General features: G+C 46.8%; 2 protein-coding genes across 2 annotated transcripts in view; both read right to left on the bottom strand.

The window, feature by feature from the left end:
* Positions 1-6,793: 6,793 nt before the first annotated feature.
* Positions 6,794-15,358, bottom strand: LOC131702765 (mucin-2-like). Its single transcript, XM_059004891.1, has 4 exons — positions 15,101-15,358; positions 13,416-14,748; positions 11,598-13,029; positions 6,794-11,428 (listed from the first exon to the last, which is right to left on the bottom strand). Exons 2-4 carry the CDS (start codon positions 14,677-14,679, stop codon positions 9,628-9,630), a joined length of 4,497 nt encoding a protein of 1,498 aa, XP_058860874.1. The 5' UTR covers positions 14,680-14,748; positions 15,101-15,358; the 3' UTR covers positions 6,794-9,627.
* A 496-nt stretch (positions 15,359-15,854) lies between these two features.
* plekhg2 (pleckstrin homology domain containing, family G (with RhoGef domain) member 2) overlaps positions 15,855-24,483 on the bottom strand; it is a 31,451-nt gene continuing 22,822 nt past the window's right edge. Inside the window, exons 7-17 of the mRNA XM_059004527.1 lie at positions 24,192-24,342; positions 23,103-23,234; positions 22,386-22,568; positions 21,954-22,046; positions 21,473-21,559; positions 20,023-20,056; positions 19,387-19,488; positions 17,840-17,941; positions 17,284-17,322; positions 16,220-16,230; positions 15,855-15,869 (exon numbers count right to left, since the gene is read on the bottom strand). Of these exons, the coding sequence (XP_058860510.1) occupies positions 15,855-15,869; positions 16,220-16,230; positions 17,284-17,322; positions 17,840-17,941; positions 19,387-19,488; positions 20,023-20,056; positions 21,473-21,559; positions 21,954-22,046; positions 22,386-22,568; positions 23,103-23,234; positions 24,192-24,342 (949 nt within the window). The remainder of the gene's footprint in view (positions 15,870-16,219; positions 16,231-17,283; positions 17,323-17,839; positions 17,942-19,386; positions 19,489-20,022; positions 20,057-21,472; positions 21,560-21,953; positions 22,047-22,385; positions 22,569-23,102; positions 23,235-24,191; positions 24,343-24,483) is intronic.

Below are 24,483 nucleotides of genomic sequence, written 5' to 3' on the forward strand. Positions count from 1 at the left end.
ACACAAGAGGATACTCAGAGCAAAAGCTCCTTCAGCAACAGCCATTGCAAACACACATACGCTAAACACAGAAGATTACGCGACCGTTCCGCAGGGCGATGCCAGCAAAAAGTGTAAGCCCCAAAAACCGTTGCATAACCATCTGGAACTGGCTGCTCCAGTCAAACATGCTTTAAATAAGTGCTGTTAATGCCACCTCACGCTTAGCACTGCTCTGAAATTCCCCGGCTGGAATATAAAAGCCTCTCTGTGGTGGAACCAGCTACCGGAGAACTTCAGGACTGCCCTGTCTCACTGCCTTCCGCCTCCTCAAGACCCCCCTGTTTAATCTGCGCTTGTAGTTCTCCTGATCCGCCCCTCCTGCTCTGCACTGGACTTGCCTGACCTCAGCACCAGATCCTCAGCTAAATGTATTATTGCACTACTAAACCTCTTGTAATCTTAAAGTGGTGCATCCTGGCTCATATTGTATTTCAGTTGTATTATCTGCATTTACACTAAAACTACACTGTAGTTAAATATCTTGCATTGTAACCCTGTACTGCCCTGTAACACCTGCAAGTCGCCTTTGATAAAGGCGTCTGACAAATACATACATACATACATACATACATACATACATACATACATACATACATACATACATACATACATACATACATACATACATACATACATACATACATACATACATACATACATACATACATACATACATACATACATACATACATACATACATACATACATAAGACAGGCTTCTGGGGCAGCAGTGTAGAGTAGTGGTTAGGGCTCTGGACTCTTGACTGGACGGTCGTGGGTTCAATCCCAGGTGGGGGGCGCTGCTGTACCCTTGAGCTAAGTACTTTACCTAGATTGCTCCAATAAAAACCCAACTGTATAAATGGGGAATTGTATGTAAAAATAATGTGATATCTTGTAACAATTGTAAGTTGCCCTGGATAAGGGTGTCTGCTAAGAAATAAATAATAATATCTCTGTTGGTTTATATCTCAGTCCAGTTTAATGTCACTCAGGTTTATTAGTTTTACAGCTGACTTCCATCCCACTTGCTATCACTTTAAAAGAAGCAGGTGTACAGAATGCTCCTGATAGGTGCTGCAGTAAAGTCTTCTGGTTCAAGGCTGGTTTGCATCCTCTCCCTGTTCAGGCTGGACAAAACGCCTTCGCTTCCAAACAGACATTTCCTTTTGTCCTTTTTGCAGTGTGTCAATCATTCAATTACCCCCTGGCCACATCCCACACTTTTCGATTAACTGATAAAACATCCACAAATGTAACCCGCACACAGACCAATTTAAACTAGATGGCTCAGGAAAGGTTCCCCTATACCTGAACCTGCCCTGTCACAGTACGTTCTCTAAAAGGTACTGATAAAGACACATACACAGCATGTCTAGGGAACAAGCTCAGGTGTGTCTTATTAAACTCCTAGTAAAACCAGGAACGGATCACACTGCTATGCAATGGGAGCCTGATTTGTGACTCTGCGGATAAAATGTGTTATTCTTTCCTTCCTTCCTTTATCTTCTCCTGCTGTCAATCCATCGCCTTCTTTGAACACTAAAATGCATCAGCAACAAGAAACAAATAAAGTAATTATCTAATGCATTCAGGAGGCATAATGGGATAATCATGTTTCAAACCTGACAGCCATTTCAGTGGTGCTGCAATTAGCAGGATCTTAAAACCACATCACTGGATGCTTAAGCCTGGCACTTGGAAACAATTGAATATAATGACAATTACAGTGATAATCCTGCTGTTATGTAAAGCGTTAACAAATTAAAAAGCTCAAGTTAGCAAGCTTAATAACAGCTGGCTACTGTAGTTTTACTACAGTATTATAAGAACATTTACAAACAAGAGGAGGCCCCATTCAGCCCATCTTGCTCGTTTGGTTGTTAGTAGCTTATTGATCCCAGAATCTCATCAAGCAGCTTCTTGAAGGATCCCAGGGTGTCAGCTTCAACAACATTACTGGGGAGTTGGTTCCAGACCCTCACAATTCTCTGTGTAAAAAGTGCCTCCTATTTTCTGTTCTGAATGCCCCTTTATCTAATCTTCATTTGCGACCCCTGGTCCTTGTTTCTTTTTTCAGGTCAAAAAAGTCCCCTGGGTCGACATTGTCTATACCTTTTAGGATTTTGAATGCTTGAATCAGATCACCGCGTAGTCTTCTTTGTTCAAGACTGAATAGATTCAATTATATTAATAATAATAATAATAATAATAATAATAATAATAATAATAATAATAATAATAATAATAATAATAATATCGCCACCATTATTATTATTACTACTAGTATTTATTATTATTATTACTACTAGTATTTATTATTATTATTATTATTATTATTATTTTTATTATTATTATTATTATTATTATTATTAGCACATTGGTAATTAAACTAGGGGCGCGAGGTAGGTTGATGGTTATGGTCGCAGGCGTGCGATTTCTAAGGTATTTTTTCCCGTTGGTTTTTGGGGAGTAGCACTTGGTCTTGTTTTCTATCCAGTGAAAGCGTTGCCTGTTCTTTATAAAGGCTCCGGAGGTTTGATAATGACGCGCTGGTCTGCAGGGTTTGAAATGAATGCCATTTGTGGAGTTCTTCAGACAACTGAAGAGCTCTCGGCGCTGATGAAATTCACAGTCCTGAGTACTAAGCTAAAAGCTTTCTCATTAGGAGATTATATATATATATATATATATATATATATATATATATATATATATATATATATATATATATATATATATATATATATATATATATGCTTTTTCGATCTAGCTGAAGAAGGACTTGGAGTTCGAAACGTCCTGATTGATTTTTATCGATTATTCACATTTTTGTGGACTTGCGTAACGCAGGTTGCAATTGCAGGCTAGAACGGTCCATTCCATTCCACCGTGCAACTGCAAAATCTGAACATCACTATCACCCTCATGCTCAAATTATTTGCAGCGTTATTTAATTGTAATGCGCGGTTTAGCCATTTTAGAAACAAACGTCTCATTTTCATCACGATTTGAATTCCCAAACGACTCGCTTCAAATTGTACATCTGCGCACAACGGGTCTATGGTAACGGCTGAGTCGTGTTAACTACGACTGCGAGTATTTATTTAAAAACATTTCTGTATAAACCTCACAATTTAAAAAAAAAATGTCATTCTATGTTTGCTTTATAATGATTTTTCGTGTTATTTCTTTTGTGTAGTTCCATGTCGTTTTAGATGTTACATTTCACTTAGGCCTACCTTTGTCAAGGGAAAGTGTGTTTGAAAACAAAACCGTGGAAGTACTTGCAGGCTTTTGATGTCATGGCAACTGCATTTTAAATAGTAGGAGAAAGGGAACACATAGCCACACATGGTAAAATGCATGAGACTTGTGTCATTAAAATAATGTCATCAGAAACTCTCCATATATGCGTCGTTGTACTTGGAAGAAAACAGGAGAGCTCCTTCCGCCTCTCGATTCTGCACGTTGCCATGGCGACAAATAATTGCGCGGCGCAGATTTATTTATATCAGGCTCGTTTCTATTCCCCGGGACCGTTTTACACGATCCGAGCCTGGGCGTTTGTAATATTAACAACGGCAACAGAAATGAAAAAGGTGGCAACTATCATCATTCAGAGAAGGATAGCAGATCCGTTCCAACCCCTCATTATAACCCCAGTGGATTCAGCTAATGCCCCAAACACAAAACAAAATATTACAATATATTATAAACAGATATGCAAGCCTGCCCTGCCCTGGACTGGAGGGAGCACCCTTTCTCTTAGGGGGGTGAGGGAGGGAGGGAGCAGTTCAGTCTCCGTGCCTCAATCCTGCCCTGGACTGGAGGGAGCACCCTTTCTCTTAGGGGGGTGAGGGAGGGAGGGAGCAGTTCAGTCTCTGTGCCTCAAGCCTGCCCTGGACTGGAGGGAGCACCCTTTCTCTTAGGGGGGTGAGGGAGGGAGGGAGCAGTTCAGTCTCCGTGCCTCAATCCTGCCCTGGACTGGAGGGAGCACCCTTTCTCTTAGGGGGGTGAGGGAGGGAGGGAGCAGTTCAGTCTCCGTGCCTCAATCCTGCCCTGGACTGGAGGGAGCACCCTTTCTCTTAGGGGGGTGAGGGAGGGAGGGAGCAGTTCAGTCTCCACGCCTCAAGCCTGCCCTGGACTGGAGGGAGCACCCGTTCTCTTAAGGGGGTGAGGGAGGGAGGGAGCAGTTCAGTCTCCACGCCTCAAGCCTGCCCTGGACTGGAGGGAGCACCCTTTCTCTTAGGGGGGTGAGGGAGGAAGGGAGCAGTTCAGTCTCTGTGCCTCAAGCCTGCCCTGGACTGGAGGGAGCACCCTTTCTATTAGGGGGGTGAGGGAGGGAGGGAGGGAGCAGTTCAGTCTCCGTGCCTCAAGCCTGCCCTGGACTGGAAGGAGCACCCTTTCTCTTAGGGGGGTGAGGGAGGGAGGGAGCAGTTCAGTCTCCGTGCCTCAAGCCTGCCCTGGACTGGAGGGAGCACCCTTTCTCTTAGGGAGGTGAGGAAGGTTGTGTCTTAAAACACCAGAAACATTAAAAAAAAAAAACCCCGGCAATTTCTGTGTTATAAACTCAGGCTTTGTGCATTAGTATGAACCCGCTGTTCCAACGACCCACCTGTATAAAGAGGAAACCTTTGAAGTTGGAATATTTTGTACCAAACGTACGTTAAAAGCCAAAAAAAAAAAGCTTGGCTTTGTTGATCTTTGATGTATAATGGACTACACATCGGTAAAGCATTTTTTCCTTTCATAGTAATCTCATCCCTTTATAGTAACCTAATCAGGCTCGTACTTATTATTATTATTATTATACCAAATCACAAAGATAAAACACTGCATGGCCCAGATTGTCAGGGCGCTTTCAAATGAAAATTTGGCTTTGTTCGTCTGCTTTACAAAAAAAAAAAAAAAACCAGGAGAAACAAAATAATACTGTGTCGTTTAAGCAGCTTTTTAAAGTTAATGAAGGCGAGAGAGAGACCACAGCCGCCGGGATCAAATCGATACGGTTTTATTTCACGCGCTGCCTAATTCATAAGCAACGAATAAACAATGGTCACGATCTGCACGTGCCTTTGAGGCGGAATGTTTGCCTCCACTAGGAGCAGTTCATTGAACACAGGGCCGGTTCGTCAAATCTTCACCCTCGCAGTCGAGTAGTAAACGAGGAAACATGTCAATAGTATTCTTTACATCTCCACATCCGGTTTTACACTTCCATGAGCTACATAGGAATCTGTTGCGCAGTTTTGAGAGAAACGCCTGTCAAAAGCACAACATTCATTTCAAAACCGGATACCCGCTAATACATTTAGGTTAAAGAATGTTCTCAGTTTTGATTCCCTGTTTGCAGGAAATCCGTTACACTTGCACTTTTCTAGGCAGTAGTGTAGTTGAGCTGGGAATCGCATAATTGGCCAACATGACTCACGCCCGTGTGGTGTGCAGGGTGAGTCATTATTATTTATTTTATTATTTATTTCTTAGCAGACGCCCTTATCCAGGGCGACTTACAATTGTTACAAGATATCACATTATTTTTACATACAATTTCCCATTTATACAGTTGGGTTTTTACTGAAGCAATCTAGATAAAGTACCTTGCTCAAGGGTACAGCAGCAGTGTCCCCCACCTGTGATTGAACCCACGACCCTCCGGTCAAGAGTCCAGAGCCCTAACCACTACACACTGCTGCCCTGTCATACAGTCCGGGGATCGTCCTGGCTGTGCAAAGTCGCCGGTCTTCACTGGGGGTTCCAGAGGGAGCATCACATCGGCCCAGGCACTGTCCCGTGTGTTAGGGAGGTATAACTAGCAGTTTCTGGGTGTGGAAGAGGAAGCTGGCTCGGTCGTGGGTTCGGAGGACGCCCGCTGTACCTTCAGTTCCCCTGAGCGGTGTGGGAAATTGCTACAGTGGGGAGTAAAATAATTAGGTACTCCACTGACTCATTGTGTGACCCTGAGCAAGTCACTTAACCTCCCTGTGCTCCGTCTTTCGGGTGAGACGTAGTTGTAAGTGACTCTGCAGCTGATGCATAGTTCACACACCCTAGTCTCTGTAAGTCGCCTTGGATAAAGGCGTCTGCTAAATAAACAAAATAATAAATAAACAAAATAATAATAATAACAAATTAAATAAAAACTGCTCCTTATCCTGATTTGGCTAATTGGGCAATAAAAATAGTAATCTTCTGATTTACATCTCCACCAACACTGCATTAACACCCTTAAATGGGGTCTCCAATACCCTGCACAAAAGATTTCTTGTTGTAACCATTCACAGATTGTCATTCACACCTGCAAAACATGATAAAATCGGGGATTACACAGCTAGTGTGAATAGGGTAATTACCTCTTACAATGGATCCTTTCAGGATCGGAACTCCACCTCAGAACTGTGTGTGTCTCAGTGTTCTTAGAACATGCGTCTGCAAGTCACTGTGCAGTTTTCAAACTGAAACAGCAGCATCGGTCTGCCTGACTGTCTCTACCAGGCTCTCTGCTTATCAAAACAGAGAGTTTTCAGTTCATCAAATGACTTTTCTTCCTTCGTGAAGTATTTCTCGTGATTGATGAGCATCGTGTTGGATCTTGATGCTCCTGGGTGACGGAAGAGAACAGCGAGAAGGACTCCCCCCCAAGGACTCATTAACATACCGATTACAAAAACAAAGGTTCGTTCTTGTTTTGCGGCGACATGAAAGACTGAAAGCTCATGAAACCCCCCCACCCACCCACCACCACACACACACACAGAAACAGGAGCTCCAAGCCTTGCTTTTCACATGCAAATGCCATGCTAGATTCTAACAGGAACAAATGCAAATGCAGTACGAACCTAGTTTGGAGAAACAAATGCTGTTGTGTTTCGTTAACACACACACACACCCCCGCGCACTGAACATGAATCACATCACAAAACCCCTCTGTTTATGAATGCGTTCCTACGAATTGGTCTACTCCAGTAATTAGCACCGAAATTATTCCCATGTCAAATTTTAATATCTGTGGTTTTATGATGTGCGGTTTCTTCTCCCAAGTTAAAACCCTCTAAGAAGTGGGGCCTGCCTCTTTGCTGCCATGTTCCGTTACCCATAATCCCCTGTGGAAGGGGGCGGCTGGTGCACAGAAACGGCGACGATGACCGTCGAGTTCCGGCGAAGTACGGCATCGGACTCCAAATTGGTTTTTCCATTGCGTTTTCATTTCTCCAGTTGTTCACACTGGACCCTGTTACATATAAAGCATTATGGGATACTGTGAAGAGGTCTGTACTCTATTTGTATTGCCCTTGCCTCATACATATCTAGACACATTATCAACTTGAAACTTGCTTTAATTGGCATGCCGAGTTAAGGTAAGCATTCAAAATTCCCAAGCATTTAGAAGCCAAATTGTATTAAATTTTGGAATTCAAGCTTGGGTAGATTGTTAGACATTTCAACAATGAATGCTCACTTACCATACCAGTATAGGACAGCTTCCAAATCAACAAACCCCCCAAAACTAAGAGCGTTATTTTGCAAATATTTTAATAGCTTGTAAGTATAAATGGAACACGACTCGGGAAGGGAGGGCCATAAACTTTATTGCACTTAATGTGCCATAAACACGCCATAAACACACCATAAACGCGCCATACCACAGCACTATTCCCTTCGAAGCCACAATCATGCCATGCACCCCTTTCAAATAATACATGATAGAAATCAATTTAAATACACAACATATCATATTACAACAACAATGTAATGTTTCCCTCTTTATACAGTCTAAAAAGTTTTCATCTGTTCATTTTTTTTTATTGTAAATATATATATAAGACAGTGCCTTCTGATGCTAAAAGCCAACACACAACATTCATAACAGGTATAATAATAATAATAATAATAATAATACTAATAATAATATTGTTTTGCATCTTGGTTTCTGTGTGGTTTGTCCCTGATTGTACAGAATCAATTGCTTTTACACCTGTATGATTTCAGCTTTGGTCCCAGTAATATTAATCCAGGGAGTACCCTTTTTATAGAATACATATTCTTTCCCCTTTGATTGTTCTTTGAATGCATCAATAAAGCCTGAGTTTGATCAGCAGTCTTTGGTCCCATTTCATCTACAGCTCTAGCCAAATTTTTGCATTACCCTATAGAATTAACTAATTGTGCTTCATAAAGTGGAACGAAACCTGCTGAATCATGTTAGGTGTACATATTGAATTGCATACCTTAATGAAAAACTGTGACGTGTCAAAATGTAACATGAAATACTGTACTACTATTAAGGCTTCAGGTAGACTTGCAAAATAATTTTGTAGTTCCTTGATGTTAAATGAAATACATATTTATCTGCTGCTGCTACATAAAAAGTGAACTTAAAGATAAAAATAATAATAATAATAATAATAAGCAACACAACAAGCACGTCTGGTTCAAAACTGTGTCTAAACAAAACAAAACAAAAATCTGTATTTTACATTCCCTTTCAAAAGTGTAGTTTCTGGAAATAGCCACCAGGTGTCGCTATGTGCTATGGGGATAACGGTACATAAAGTAGCATTTTAAAATATTTGTACAGAAACAGTACATGGAAGTATTATCTTCCTTTTTTTATATATAGTACCAGCTCCACAAACAAGTATACCGCCCCGATGTACAGTAAATCTGCATCAAAATCAACTTTGCCATAACAAAGCAATTTCTTGTACCATGCAACAGGTTGTCAATGTAAAACTGGCCTAGGGCACAGAGTTCATGATATTATAATTCTGATACTTGCAAGGTCTTCCTCTTGCGCCAACATCTTAAAAAGAAATCAGAAGGTAACAGAGACTGCACCACGCAAGGAACAGTAAATGATGAATGTATGACCATAACGTTTTGAAGTGCTTTGTGTTCGACTTTCTCGTACATGATCGAGAGATGGGAACAGGGTGTAGGGTTAGGGCACTGTGTACCAGCAGGAGGGTTTTCTCAAAGTCATGTTGCTTACTTTAAATCCACTGGGGTTCAGAACTCCCCTCAATGAAGTCTATTATTATTAATATTGAAATGATCAGGAGCCAGGAGTCTGAGCAGGGTTAGAAACTCACACTAGCCCTGCTGCTGCTGCTGCTGCTGCTGCACCCAGTCCTGGGGTTCAGAACTCCCCTCAATCAAGTCTATTGTTTAAAATGTTCATTGTGCAAATCAGACCACTGTTAAAGGACTGGGTCTTCCTCTAATAGTCAACCTGCAAGAAAGTCACGGCTGAGATTCATGCTGTGAAGACAAGTGCAATCAGTTCAGAGCATTTTCAGCAGGAGCCTGATTGTTCAAACTCCTGGCTCCTGATCATTTCAATATTAATAATAATAATAGACTTCATTGAGGGGAGTTCTGAACCCCAGGAGTGGGCGCAGCTGCAGCAGGGCTAGTGTGAGTTTCTATCCCTGGTTAAACTCCTGGCTCCTGATCATTTCAATATCAGTAATAAGAGACTACATTGAGGGGAGTTCTGAACCCCAGGACTGGGTGCAGCAGCAGGGCTAGTGTGTTTCTCATTCTAGGCAGCCCTTCTGAGAGTCCCTGAACCCCACCCCCCTAGCAGTTTGTTGAAGACTCAACAGTGTATCCATTAATGTTCACCCTCCTCGTGCTCAGGCTCTCTGGTACCACTGCCAGGGTCTGAGTGAGACTGACCTGGGCAATGCTAAAAGAAGCTATCCTCCCGCTGCCTCCTATCTGGAGGTTGACGGTGGTGGAGTAGCTGGTTTTCAGGCCCCCTCCTCTGCAGTTATCCTGCGCCTGGTCCCCGGAGCTTGAGCAATGGGTGGAGGATCGGTCAGCCAGACCCACGGGCAAACGCTGGGGGTCACCCATGTAGGGACACACAAGGCTGGATCTGCAAGTGCCGCTGGGTGGGTCTGGCTCTAGTTCTGGCGGTTCCTCTCTTTCGGGAGAGCAGTCCTCTTTCTCCATGCCATACTTGGTCCGAAGCTGTCGGCCGGCCGGCCAAGCGAGGGTGGCAAACTCCTGAGTGCCGAGATTGTCAAGGCTGTTCTTGCGACTGACAGATCTAGTTGGAGACATAGCGCCAGGGTTCATGTAAGAGGAGGGGCTGCAGTACACCTTCCCCGAGGACGACAGCCCCAAATCCTGGTCAATACTGTCCGTGCTGCCCATCATACTTCCACCACCTCCTCCCCAGGACCTCCGACTGCTCCGAGAGGGGCTGGGACATCCATCTGTGAGGCTAATAAAGGGCAGGCTGTTCCCCCTAGGTCTGCGCAGGGACTGGGTAAGGCTAGGAGGGATGGGGGGCGGTGACGTGACTCGAGGGCTGGTGCAAGGAGGCGTGGAGCAGGCGGAGGACAACCCCGAGCGGTCCTGGGAGCCGAAGCATAGAGGGGTGAAGGAACGCAGTGGCAGTTTGGGGTTCGAAGGATGGTGAGGCGGCTTGCCTTTCGAGCCGTCTTGGGTTGGGTGGATGGGCGGGGGTGAGCAGATTCGAGGCCCAGCAGGAGAAGGGGACGGGACCCTTGAGCTAGGCTCTGATGCGGAAGAGAAGGGCCTGGCCAGACGGTTCTGAGTAGAGGAAGATCTCACAATACCTGCGGAACACACTATCGGAACCAAGTCGGCTGTTTTAGTATCATTGCCAGTATTGTTATGATTGTTGTTGTTGTTGTTGTTGTTGTTGTTATTGTGTGAGAGGTCAAAGCTTTTAGATCCAGCCTTCCAAGTCTGATGGAGGCTAACCGGCACGGTAGGGGACACGGATCTGTGGCTACGGAAGGGGGGTGGGGAGATCATGGGAGCAGGGCCAGGACCAGCGGTGGAAGGGTGGAGAAGCTGTAGCGCGGTGGTGCCGAGTCGGTCGGATTTCTCAGTCAAACCGGGAACAGAGTGGCCCAGGGACTGCCTGTTCGGATAAACCGGACCCAAAGGGGATTTCCGTCCGGGAGACGGGGATCGGAACTTCAGGGCGGACCCGGAGAGCGGAGGCAAGGACGCACTGAGTGGCTGGGGCGGCTCGGAGTCCTGCGAGAGGGAGGACTGGAGACGCCCGTTCTTTTTGGTCAGGCTCTGGCTGATGGTCTGGCTGATGCAGGACGCAGCAAGGGATTTGGACAGAGCGGCTGAGCCGGAAGGAGATGGGATTCTGCGGATGGGAGAGGGAGTCAGAGTTCTCAGGCCGAGGTCGAGAGAGGAGGAGGAGGAGGAGGAGGATTTCCCTTCCTGTCTGGTTGAGGATGGGGTGCTGTCCGGTTTTCCGAGTGGGGGTGGGAAATTTGTTAAGTTCCAGGAATTCTGTTGGGAATGCTGGGGGTTTGATCGCTTCCTGTCCACTGATGTTTGGTGATCCAAGGAGTCCTTAAAACAGGGAGGTGAGGGCTGCAACCTGAAAGAAGAGACAGCAAGCCGTTGTTAAAATCGACAAGGTTTTATAATCTTATTTCAACAGGGTTCAGTAAATGCATTTAGCTACTAGAATAGACGACGGGTACATACTTGTTCATCTCATGAGTGTTAAAAGTCATAGGACTGACGACACAAAAATATGAACCAACCTCTGGCTGGAGAATCCTTGTCCTTCCAAGTAGAGTGGTAAGCTTCTTCTTCCACTCTTGGTCTGCAGGTAAGGAGGTCTTTGGCTGGTGAACTTTGGCAGATGTTCCTTCAGCTCAGAGGAGTCGACATTCGAAGGCTGTGATTCCGATACTCTGCCAGATTGGGGCATCTTTGAAGACGCATTACAATGGTCTTTGGAGCGGTCTTCCGAAAGACTAGGGTTCTGCCTGCCTGAACCCAGTTCTTCAGTGGCACACATTTTGGGTGAAAGTTCTTTAGATGCCAAGTGGAAGTTGGCTGTTTCTTTGCTGTCTTCTGATGGTTCCTGCTGGTTTTGGGCACCAGGCAGTTCCAGGGGAGACTGTGGATCCGTTTTTGCCCACAAAGATGGGGTAGAGTTCCCTAAGGATCGTCTTGTGTAGGGTGGCACTGCGGAAGGGGTACAGCGATCCGAAACAGAAGAAAAGGGACCAGACAGGGAGGGTGTCTGTATGGAATACTGCACCTGATCTTCTGCTGTTTTAGCATAGACAACCGGCTTCTGCTGAAAATTATTCCATTTGGACGTGGTAAGTGTTCTGCTTTCTGCGGGCAAGATAGGCTTTGGTCTTAGAGCTGGCTGGACTAAGGAACTCTCTGTGTCTTCAGCAACACAAGAGCACCCTTTATTCGTTTGACCCTCATCTGGTAAAACTGGCTCCCGTTCATGCAAGCCATCCAATTTGGCCAGGGCACGAAGTTCTCTGTCCTGAGCGGGTGTCGTATCTTTTTGCACTGATCCGGCATTCAAAGACTGTTCAGCTTCCTCGACGGAAAGCAAGGAACCAGAACGTGACGGCTCCCTACTGACAACGTCCGACGGCTCTTCATTCGCTGAGGAACAAAGCGATTGTTCCGCTTTCCCTACAGACGCGGCAGAACCGGCATCCAACCGCGCGTCGATTCGGGAACAAGAAGAGTCCTCCTCACGTAAAGCGCTCTCCGAGATGGGCAGCGGGGCTCCGGAAACAGTCTTTTCGTTGTTGGACATTGTTGGATTGCACACGACTTCAGGGTGGCTCTTGGGTTCAGGATGGCTTTGGATGCCGGGGACTGCTTCTGAGGAGCTCTGGGAATCCAAGTGAAAGTCACCGACTTCCGGAGAGGGATCTGCGCTGGGGGTGACCGGAGGTGTCTGTTCAGGTTTCGGAGGATCTGTCTGGAGGGAGGTGTCCGGATTGGCTGGTTCTGTAGACTCTGAAGCCTCTGTCAGTGGTTCCACTGGTCTCAGGCGATGGGGTGTTACTCTGGCGTTGCTGCTCTCGAGCTCCCAGGCGTTCTCCTTGGCTGCGGTAATGATGTACTGGTTCTCTTGCACGTAGGTCATGGAAAACTGCTCCCGGATGATCACGTGTCCGTACAGCTGTGGTTCTCTTGGGACCCTGAGACCCCCTGCGAGGACATAAGGTAAGGAGATACAAGCTGAACACAGATACTGAAATACCAAAAGAAACTTAGAAGGCTTTTTATCTTTCACTCAGTCTTTTTTTTAATGTCAAGAACATTTGTTGTTGAATTTATTAAGCTTCTAGCAGTTGTTTCAAATTACAGGATTCCTTTTGATATCTTTTAGATTTTGCCCTGCAACACCCACTATAGTGCAAACAGCACATTCAATAGATTTCTCTGGGCTTCTTAGGCTGCTCTCATCATATGACTTAGACTCAGCTCCTGTAATTTCATGCTGCTTTCTTCCGTCTCCCATTTATTTGTTCCCCTTGTTTCCAAAAATGATAGTTTTCCATATACAGTATATATATACTTTCCTCCGAGCTCACCTGTCGCCTTGCAGTCTGGCTTCTTCTCCGTCTCTCTGCTCTCCCTCCTCCCTGCCGGCCCCCTGCTCCTCTCCCACACCTTCTTGTGCAGAGGAGTCTTCATGCGGCCGATCCTGGCACTGTACATGCGGGCCAGCATCTGTACTTTGCTGATAATCTTCTCCGAGTTCTCCGCCAGGCAGCCCTCTCCCCCTCCCTCGTACAGACTGATCCCAGTCACATCCGGAGACGGGAATGGGCCGGGATCCTCTCGGGGACAGCAGGATTCCTCGTTCGGGCGTCTCTCGGAATCCAGGACGGTTTTACAATGCCCTATCGAAGACGCCATTCTAGCTTTTCCGGAGATTTCTTCTCCTCCTCCTTCTTCTTTTTTCTGACTTGCTTCCGACATGTCTTCCTGAATAACCAAGTTCCCGGGCATCTTCTCAAAATCCTTTGCTTTTGTTCCTTCTTGGTCCCTTCTGACGGCTCTTCTCTCTTTCTCCTTCCACACTTTCATCAGCTCCGTGCACGATCGGTACTCGCATTCTGGTTCCTCCTGGCGGCAGACCCTGTCTCCTCCTGCTGCCTCTTCCCCCCTCTCCCTCTCTGCCTCCGGAGCGTCCCGGAAGTCGCTCGTCTCCGATTCTGCAGCAGAGGTCTGCCGGGAGAGAGACAGCCGCGCTTCCGTCTCGCTGGATTCCGACCTCCCCGTCTCCGACTCGCAGATGCTGTCCTGCTGGACGAGGACGTGGAACCGGGACACAGAGTCCTTGACCAGCCCAGCCGGGATGAAGGTGATGCTGTCTCTCCTCTGGAGCTGGGGGGCGATCACCTCGCCCGTCTCGTAGTAGGTCTTTATCTTCTCGATCAGGAGGCGGTCGTCTTTGGTCAAAGTCGCTTTGGCTGCAGACTGAAGGGGATCACATCGATCAGGAGCCGTCACCCCCTGGGCAGGGTCGTCTTCGAGGGGGAAGGTTTTCCCGGTCGGTCCCTCGTGATTCAGTTCCTCCTCGCAGTTCGAGCGCTCCGGATTCGGGGTCTCCGGTTCTCCGGCCCCCTCTTCCTGCTCCAGTTCTTCCAGCACGTGAAGGGGAGAGGGTCCCGACTCCAGCTTGCCCTGGCCCTCCTCTTCCTCCTCCTCCGAAGACTCGCTGGCTGGGGCGCGAGGCTCCGGTTCCTTCACTCTCGCTTGCCCCCTGCTCCCCAGCGGCTCTCCCCCAGAGGAGTCCTCTTCATCCAGCTCGATGACTTCCAGGGGGGGCCGCAGGTCCTCCCTGTTCATCCCCGGAGCCGTGGCCCCCAAGTCTGCCGACGTTTCTTCTTCCAGCACCGGATCCACCTGCAGATGACCCTATGGAAGACACCAAGAAAGAAAGCAGTGCAATTAACTTGCATGGCTTGCTATCCTTTTTTAAAAAAAAAATATTAAATGTCACAGCTATTCATTTACCAGGGATGGCAATAAGGCCCCCACATTGCATTGCTGTTTGATCCACTTAGGTTGTACCTGCGCTTGTTGCCTGCACGCTGAGGCCAATCAAGCTCATAGTAAAACCTAGAATGGGTGAAACTGCTGTGCATCAGGAGTCTTATTTCCATTGCTGATTGCTACAAAACATCACACAATAAATACATTGAAAACATACTATTAATTACAGCTTGCTACAGCTAGTTTGCCCAGAGTGCAGTAACAGAACCGGTACCTCGTCGGCAGCTGGAAGCTGGTCTGTCTTGCCGCCCCCTGCCTCCCCCAGCTCTCGTGCCCGACTCTGGTTGATAAACTCCAGGATCTCCTCTGTGATGGAGAGGGTGGGGGTCACCTCCTCCTTCTCCTCCTCCTCTCTGGTCTCTACCTCGATGACGGATGAGGCCAGCGTGCCAGTGCTGACGAAGGAGCAGACTGGATTGACAGCAGGGCACAGCTCCCCCTCGCTGCCCGCGTGCTGCGGGGACACGAATTGGAAAGTATTTTATTTTGTTTTATTTCTTTTTTTAAAATCGGCAGGTATTGAATACATTCATTCTGACGTGTTTAATGAGTCATTTAGCGGACGCTTTGATCCAAAGCGACTTGCAGATACTAGGGGGGGTGAACTATGCTTCATCAACAACTGCTGCTGCTGCAGAGTCACTTCCAATAGGAGCTTGTTTGTTTTACGTCTCATTCGAAGAGCACAAGGAGGTTAAGTGACTTGCTCAGGGTGGCACACGGTGAGTCAGTTGCTGAGCTGGGAACCTCCTGGTATCAAGACCTTTTCTTCAACCACTGGACCACCAAGCCTACCTTGTTTGGTTGCCTTCACAACCAAGGACCAATCAGTGGTAACTGTTTTAAAAGCAGATGGGAAGTGAGTTTCTCTAATCTGGAGCGCTCCAGTGCCCCGGATGGGAGAAATTCACTTCCGATCGGATTTTGAAACACTGAGTTAAATTGCCATGGATTGGTCCTCAGTGCTTTTAAACCCGCCTGATCTTATCCAGATAACACATAAGAACATAAGAAAGTTTACAAACGAGAGGAGGCCCCATTCAGCCCATCTTGCTCGTTTGGTTGTTAGTAGCTTATTGATCCCAGAATCTCATCAAGCAGCTTCTTGAAGGATCCCAGGGTGTCAGCTTCAACAACATTACTGGGGAGTTGGTTCCAGACCCTCACAATTCTCTGTGTAAAAAAGTGCCTCCTATTTTCTGTTCTGAATGCCCCTTTATCTAATCTCCATTTGTGACCCCTGGTCCTTGTTTCTTTTTTCAGGTCAAAAAAGTCCCCTGGGTCGACATTGTCTATACACATTAAAACAAAGCGAAGTGCTGGAAGCCCTTACCTTCAGTATCACTGTTGTCCAGGAGTCCCATTGAGAGAGGAGAGAGAAGAAAAACAAATATTGAAAGTGTGTTAGAACCTTTTAATTCACGCATGCAATCAGTTAATTCAAATCTTTGTCTCATTAAACACTCTTCCAAATCTGCTAATTTGCTTTTCAGTTTTGAGCTCAGACTGCTGAAGTTACCAACTAGAGTTTCAACCCGCTGCCTTCCACACTGCAGCCCAGCTCTCCAACCACTGAGCTACTCAAACCCACTGCCTTCCACACTGCAGCCCAGCTCTCCAACCACTGAGCTACTCAAACCTGCTGCCTTCCACACTGCAGCCCAGCTCTCCAACCACTGAGCTACTCAAACCTGCTGCCTTCCACACTGCAGCCCAGCTCTCTAACCACTGAGATACTCAAACCCGCTGCCTTCCACACTGCAGCCCAGCTCTCCAACCACTGAGCTACTCAAACCCACTGCCTTCCACACTGCAGTCCATCTCTCCAACCACTGAGCTACTCAAACCTGCTGCCTTCCACACTGCAGCCCAGCTCTCCAACCACTGAGCTACTCAAACCCGCTGCCTTCCACATTGCAGTCCATCTCTCCAACCACTGAGCTACTCAAAGCTGCTGCCTTCCACACTGCAGCCCAGCTCTCCAACCACTGAGCTACTCAAACCCGCTGCCTTCCACACTGCAGCCCAGCTCTCTAACCACTGAGATACTCAAACCCGCTGCCTTCCACACTGCAGCCCAGCACTTTTTCTTTCTTTCTCTAACCACTGAGCTTCCAAAAACTTGCTAATTAAGTTTCAGTTCCCTTAGTCTCCTGCAAAGCTAGGACGATGAGAGTCCACTTTTCTTTGACATTAACATGTATTACAGAAAGTAGCGAGTTGTTTGATTACATCCCCGTTATCAATAAATCCCTAGCAGGCTTGTTACAATCCGACTAAAAGAAAATTATTCTTGTCTGTGCAGCAAACGTTCCCCAATTTCTTCTTATTATTTTACAAAGTGGTGGGTTTTTCCAGGTTCGAACATTCATTTAAAAATGCAAAAATTGCACTTACAGTTCTGTCGAAACGCTTTCTCGATCTCTTTCGCCGGAGCTGCAAGAAAGAGAGTGCAAAAGACTCTGAGTCATCACACAGCAATGTGGGGCTCCAGGACCACAGACAGAGACGCAGGCTGAGCAACACAGGGGTAACGTAAACCTGGTGTAGCTTTGTTGAACTTGGCGTTAAGCATGTGGAAAACTACAAAGTCGCTCGGTATGTAATTCAATGTGTTAACATGATATTAGTCAGCAGGTTTCATTCAACTTTATGAAGCAAAATATGTTCATTCAACAGGGTGATGCAAAACTTTTGGCCATAGCTGTATGTATGTATGTATGTATGTATGTATGTATGTATGCATGCATGCATGCATGTATTCATATAATTTGAAAGGACGTATAACTGCAGTGTACAAAAACGGAAAAGGGTTAGAATTAAAAACAAAACAAAAACAAAACCCGTTTCAGGGTGTTTTCAGAGATTTCTTAGAGGATGCACTGCGTTTCCTTTTCTTTCCACGCAGCTGTAATTGGGCTTCAGTCTGAAACGTCCCGCTGCTGTGACTCACCGGATTGCCTCCTGCCTCTCCGGTACGGGGTGCTCCCCTCTAGACTGAGCAGAGGGACGTGCTTCCTGGCCTTCTCTGGGCTGTACAGAAACTCTGGAGGCTCTACACATTGAAAACAACACAGTCAGTTTCTAAGGCATTCCTCAAAGCTTGGCTATACCTCTGTGACTGCTGGACTATACAGCTAACCCTGCTCACTGTGACTGGTGGACTATACAGCTAACCCTGCTCACTGTGACTGGACTATACAGCTAACCCTGCTCACTGTGACTGGACTATACAGCTAACCCTGCTCACTGTGACTGGACTATACAGCTAACCCTGCTCACTGTGACTGGACTATACAGCTAACCCTGCTCACTGTGACTGGACTATACAGCTAACCCTGCTCACTGTGACTGCTGGACTATACAGCTAACCCTGCTCACTGTGACTGCTGGGCTATACAGCTAATCCTGCTCACTGTGACTGGACTATACAGCTAACCCTGCTCACTGTGACTGGACTATACAGCTAACCCTGCTCACTGTGACTGCTGGACTATACAGCTAACCCTGCTCACTGGGACTGCTGGACTATACAGCTAAACCTGCTCACTGTGACTGCTGGACTATACAGCTAACCCTGCTCACTGTGACTGCTGGGCTATACAGCTAATCCTGCTCACTGTGACTGGACTATACAGCTAACCCTGCTCACTGTGACTGGACTATACAGCTAACCCTGCTCACTGTGACTGCTGGACTATACAGCTAACCCTGCTCACTGGGACTGCTGGACTATACAGCTAAACCTGCTCACTGTGACTGCTGGACTATACAGCTAACCCTGCTCACTGTGACTGGACTATACAGCTAACCCTGCTCACTGTGACTGCTGGACTATACAGCTAACCTTGCTCACTGTGACTGGACTATACAGCTAACCCTGCTCACTGTGACTGGACTATACAGCTAACGAGTCTGTCACCCAGCCACCTTGCCTCTTGTAAGCTCTACTCGTCTGTCAAGGACTGTTGCACTCTCAAGTGTATAGGTAATCTTGTATATTAATCTCCACAGGGAGAGAGTCAGACACTCCTAATCTCAGCTGGGAAAGTCAGAGCCAGAGCAGCAGGGTTTAGAAGTGGACAGAGTCTGTTTGATTAACATTGTATTATATTTGAATATTTCATGAGTTTACAGTAATCCCCTCCTAAACCAGCGATAAGGAGCAGGTGAGCAGTGAGATTAGACTGGCTGAATATGCAGATGCAAAACTGCAGGATATGGAATTGTTTAACAACTTTGGAGGCTATAATAATAATAATAATAATAATAATAATAATAATAATAATAATAATAATAATAATAATAAAACTGTTTTTGTTAACATGCAACAAGAGCAGAGGGAGGCTGTTCAGAGAGTATAACAGCCTCCCTTTCTCTTTCCCTGCTCCACCGGCACAGAGCAGAGGGAGGCTATAACGCCCTGAAATCAGAAAAATGCCAACTTCTTTTCCCACAAAGACCGGGAGAGGGGCGTAACCACAGTTCTGTAAATCGTACCCGATTGGCGTCTCCCCCTGTGGTAACCCCTGCAATCATCCAATCGGGGAGAGGAGGCGGGTTTCCTGAGGGTCTCCGAGTTGAACTGCATGGCTTGTGGATCTGTTAATCAAAAGCACATCATTTTTAGATTATGGGAAGCATGACTAGCCTTACTGGACCTTTAAGAAATATATTATTATTATTATTATTATTATTATTATTATTATTTATTTCTTAGCAGACGCCCTTATCCAGGGCGACTTACAATTATTACAAGATATCACATTATTTTTACATACAATTACCCATTTATACAGTTGGGTTTTTACTGGAGCAATCTAGGTAAAGTACCTTGCTCAAGGGTACAGCAGCAGTGTCCCCTACCAGGGATTGAACCCACAACCCTCCGGTCAAGAGTCCAGAGCCCTAACCACTACTCCACACTGCTGCCCTATCACGTTTGTTCTCTGAGGTATTTCCTATTCCGATGTACTGCTTACAACACCAAGGGTGTTGTCGGGGGGGAAAGGTTAACGGTTACACTTTGGTGTACCAGCTGAACTTAGAGATCCACAGAGGGACTTGTGCCATTGCGCTGGGTCGTGCAGGGAAGTAATGGGGCTGTTTTAAAAGCTAAACAGAAGCTTTACTTACACGGTGAGCAGTTGTCTCCTAATACTTGTCTGGCCTGAAAAACATTTGAAAGAAATACAAGGCATTAAATCCTAGGATCGCACATACCCCTTAACTACAGGCTACATTCATCTAAAGTGGGAAAAACGTCAATAGCTATACAGTGCTACATTTAGAAATAGTACGTTTGTCATGGAATTGAACACATTTCTTTCGAGAGTTTCCAAATTTGTAATCAAATCAACAGTTTGTAGTGTTAAACCCAAAAGCCGTAACTTCAAAATCGGAACGTCAAGGTAAAGCTGTTAAGAATCTCAGCGTTCGCTCAAGACAGCACCAGCCGAAACACAGGTCTGCTTGACTGAAATCCGCAGTAGTGTTGCCCAATGCAATCTGAGCGGTCTAGCGAAGGTTAGGGGATGATGATCAAAGTTTATGCAAAGAATACCAAGCCGTGGGTATCACTCCAAGAGACCCAATCAATAAAGCATCCCGTAGCTGGAGTCTTTTATTATTATTTGTTTATTTAGCAGACGCCTTTATCCAAGACTTACAGAGACTAGGGTGTGTGAACTATGCATCAGCTGCAGAGTCACTTACAACTACGTCTCACCCGAAAGACGGAGCACAAGGAGGTTAAGTGACTTGCTCAGGGTCACACAATGAGTCAGTGGCTGAGCTGGGATTTGAACCGAGGACCTCCTGGTTACAAGCCCGTTTCTTTAACCACTGGACCACACAGCCTCCTTAAGTCTTATTAATATTTCAGAACAGACGCCCTCCCCCCCCAATCCACAACTAATTATCACTGGAACAGATGGAATAATTGCCCTCTGACATTCCACGGAACTCTCAGAGCTAACCCCCCCCCCCCCCCCCCCTCCCCCCAACCCAAGGGTTACAGTGAGAGGGGGGTTGGAGTTAGAAAGATCACATCCAAGTCGATTAATACTGGACTCTGCTGCCCTCTGGTGGGCAGTAAAAACTAAGCAGGAAGGTAAAATTGAACAACACTGGGAGTCTCTGTGGGAAGCAGTGATGTCATTGCTTGTGGCTCCCTTCCTTCCAGCCAGCTGGTTCTGAGTGAAAGGCTTTGTTCTAACCACCCAAAAAAAACTGTGAAGCAGCTGGCTGGAAAAATGCCCTGGACTGGACTACACTGCAATGGAATGGACTGAAATGACAGGTAAATACAATACACTCTCTTGTGAATTTGCAGATGTATTCACAACAGGAATGGAAATAAAGACTCCTGATTGCACTGCAGATTCCCCCATTCCAGGTTTTACTACCAGCTCGATTAGCCACAGTGTGCATAGGTAACAAGCTCAGGTGTGTCCTATTAAAAACTCATGGTAAAACCAGGAATGGATCAAATGAGTCTTCTTGCCATCCCTGTGTTTACTCAGTACGGGTGTAACAGAGCCCATGGTGGAGTGTGAGTTCTCCGATGTTCAGATTCAGTCCTGACCTTCTGCGGGAGGGAGGTAGGGTGGTTCTCCACAATCAGCCTCTTCAGGTAGTGTAGCCACAGCCGCTTCTCCTCCTGGTTCCTCGACTGAAAAAAAAAACACAGCATTAACCGAGAGTCCCGACACCCGAACTTCCCCTGACCTGAGGTAGTATCTATCTGCCTATCTGAAGTATCTATATACAGTATATACGCAGTAGTATCTATCTGTCTGCAGTATCTACCCATTTATCGTTCTGCCTATCTATCGTCTTTCTATAGTATCTATCCATCCATTTACCGTATCAACTGATCAATCTATATAATATCTATCGTCCTATAAAGAGAGACAAGCTGTCTATAAGAATATTTTTATGGCGACATTTCAGGGTGCGTTATTGGAGCAAAGTTTGAAGCTTGCGAGACACTCAACGAAGGTGGTATTGAAGTGGGGAGAGTGACGTGTTAAAAGGCGTGGTTCAGCTGTCTCCCAGCCTCTCACCTGCACAATGTACTGCTGCTTGGGGATGGTCTGGTCCGAGACTTTGAAGCTCAGAGAGTCTTTCAGGTTCTCAGACAGCAGGAGGTTACAGCACTGCAAGGAGAGAGGCGGAGAGGGGGAGGGAGAGAGAGGGGGAGAGGGGGGAGAGGGAGAGAGAGAGGGAGGGATAGAGGAAGAGGGAGGGGAGGGGGAGGGAGAGAGGGAGAGGGGGAGAGAGAGAGAGAGAGGGAGAGAGAGAGAGGGGGAGAGGGAGAGAGAGAGAGAAAGAGAGAGGGGGAGAGAGAGAGGGAGAGGGGGAGAGGGTAAGCATAAAGTGAACACAGGAGCACATGGAAAAACGTCCATTCATTTAGATATTTTGTTGGTATGTGTGCAATTAGGGTTAGGCTGTAGATCCGTGCAATGAGAGAGGAGAGGCTGGGCTCTGCTTACGAAGATGTGGGTGCTGTAGATGAAGCTGTCTCCTCTCTTCTTGGCGATGAGGAGCATCTTGTCGAAGAGGAAGAAGGCTCGCTCTTTCTTGACCCGCTGGACCCGGAAGGTCCCCTCCAGAACTAGCTCTCCAAACCCGCTGAGGTCCGGACCGGCCCAGTTCAACAGGACGCTCTCGATCTCCTGTGAGCACACACACACACACAGCCACAAGAGGGCGCACTTTCAATACACAGCAATCACTGACTCAGAAACCAACAGAGCAGCTACAATACAAGCAAAACCTTGTGGAACTCAAAAGCATCTGAAAACATGAGACCAGACCCAATGCCAATTACAACTGCAGCAGGACTGTTTGCTGGAATTGCAATTCCAATTACAGTGCTGCTTTGTTCAATTAAAAATCACAGTAATTGCAATTACACATGTATAAGGCATGCATGAATTAACACTGCTGGAAATCCACTGATGGGCGAGTGAAAATACAATGCCTTATACATGTGATCAACAATCATTTCTTACTCGGGAACATGGAATTAATACAGGGAATTCAATTCTTATAATGACTGGTGAGCAATTCTTTCAATTTCCTGTAATACACTTGATCACCAGAGAATATAATAAAATCCTGCCTTCAACCTTCATATCACACATGACCCCATGTATTGTTCTCCAGCTAACGTTACGCTGCCTCCCCCTGGTGGCTGGCTGACTGACCTGCAGTCTGACAGCATGCTCCTGCTTCCTCTTCATGTCATTGATGTACCAGGCCACTGCTGTCATGGTGATAAGAGCCTCCTCGATGACCTCATAGCCCGGCCGGTTCTTATCAAAGTGCTTCAACAGCTCCTGAGGGGAGACACACACACACACACACACACACAAACTTATTAGTGGAGGACTGGAGAACTTAAAAACTCTCCATCAGGTAAAAGTTAAAACTATAGTTTTACTTTAGAATTTCCAAAACATTTTTTCTCCCCAATTTAGAACGTCCAATCCCGTTCCCTCGCTGCAGCAATGCCCCCGCACAGCTGCTCAGGAGACCCGAAGGGTCAGTGGGTGTCTTCCGATCCTTTTCTACACATAGGAACTCCAGAGGGGATGTCGGTGAGCTACCTGTCTCTGGAGGACAAAGGCCAGCCATGTTTTTGGGGTCTATGGGCTCTGGTTTCTGGGGTCTATGGGCTCTGGTTCCTGGGTCTGCAGGCTCTGGTTTCTGGGGTCTATGGGCTCTGGTTTCTGGGGTCTGCAGGCTCTGGTTTCTGGGGTCTGCAGGCTCTGGTTTCTGGGGTCTGCAGGCTCTGGTTTCTGGGGTCTGCAGGCTCTGGTTTCTGGGGTCTGCAGGCTCTGGTTTCTGGGGTCTGCAGGCTCTGGTTTCTGGGGTCTGCAGGCTCTGGTTTCTGGGTCTATGGGCTCTGGTTCCTGGGTCTGCAGGCTCTGGTTTCGGGGGTCTATGGGCTCTGGTTCCTGGGTCTGCAGGCTCTGGTTTCTGGGGTCTGCAGGCCCTGATTCCGGGGTCTGCAGGCTCTGGTTTCTGGGGTCTGCAGGCTCTGGTTCCTGGGTCTGCGGGCTCTGCTTCCTGGGTCTGCGGGCTCTGGTTTCTGGGGTCTGCGGGCTCTGGTTCCCCGGTCAATGGGCTCTGGTTTCTGGGGTCTGCAGGCTCTGGTTTCTGGGGTCTGCAGGCTCTGGTTTCTGGGGTCTATGGGCTCTGGTTCCCCGGTCAATGGGCTCTGGTTTCTGGGGTCTATGGGCTCTGGTTTCTGGGGTCTGCGGGCTCTGGGTCCTGGGCTCTGTGATTGTTACCTGCAGCAGGAGGTGGTATTTGAGGATCCGCTGCACTGGCTTCAGCAGGTAGGTCTCCAGGGGCAGGGAGTGGGACAGGCTGGTCTGACGCTCACGGAAGAAACGCACCAGGCTTTCAGTCTTCATGCACTCCCGTAACACTGCCACCGAGCTGGGGGAGGGAGGGGGGAGAGGAGGGGGCAGAGAGAAAAGAGCGAGGGAAAGAAATGGAATGGAAGAAAACAATTCAATAAAATAAATTCAATTCAATAAAATAAAGCACTAAAAATGACAATATAAGAATTACAAAACT

This window comes from Acipenser ruthenus, chromosome 30 (genome assembly GCF_902713425.1).
Source record: "Acipenser ruthenus chromosome 30, fAciRut3.2 maternal haplotype, whole genome shotgun sequence".
Classification (NCBI taxonomy): Eukaryota; Metazoa; Chordata; class Actinopteri; order Acipenseriformes; family Acipenseridae; genus Acipenser; species Acipenser ruthenus.

Coding starts and splice junctions, on each gene's coding strand:
- LOC131702765 (XM_059004891.1), bottom strand. CDS start 14,679: ATGAACAGGGAGGACCTGCGGCCCCCCCTGGAAGTCATCGAGCTGGAT. Junction 13,030..13,415: donor GCCAGACTGCAAGGCGACAG/GTGAGCTCGGAG, acceptor ATGTCCTCGCAG/GGGGTCTCAGGGTCCCAAGA. Junction 11,429..11,597: donor CAAGGATTCTCCAGCCAGAG/GTTGGTTCATAT, acceptor CTCTTCTTTCAG/GTTGCAGCCCTCACCTCCCT.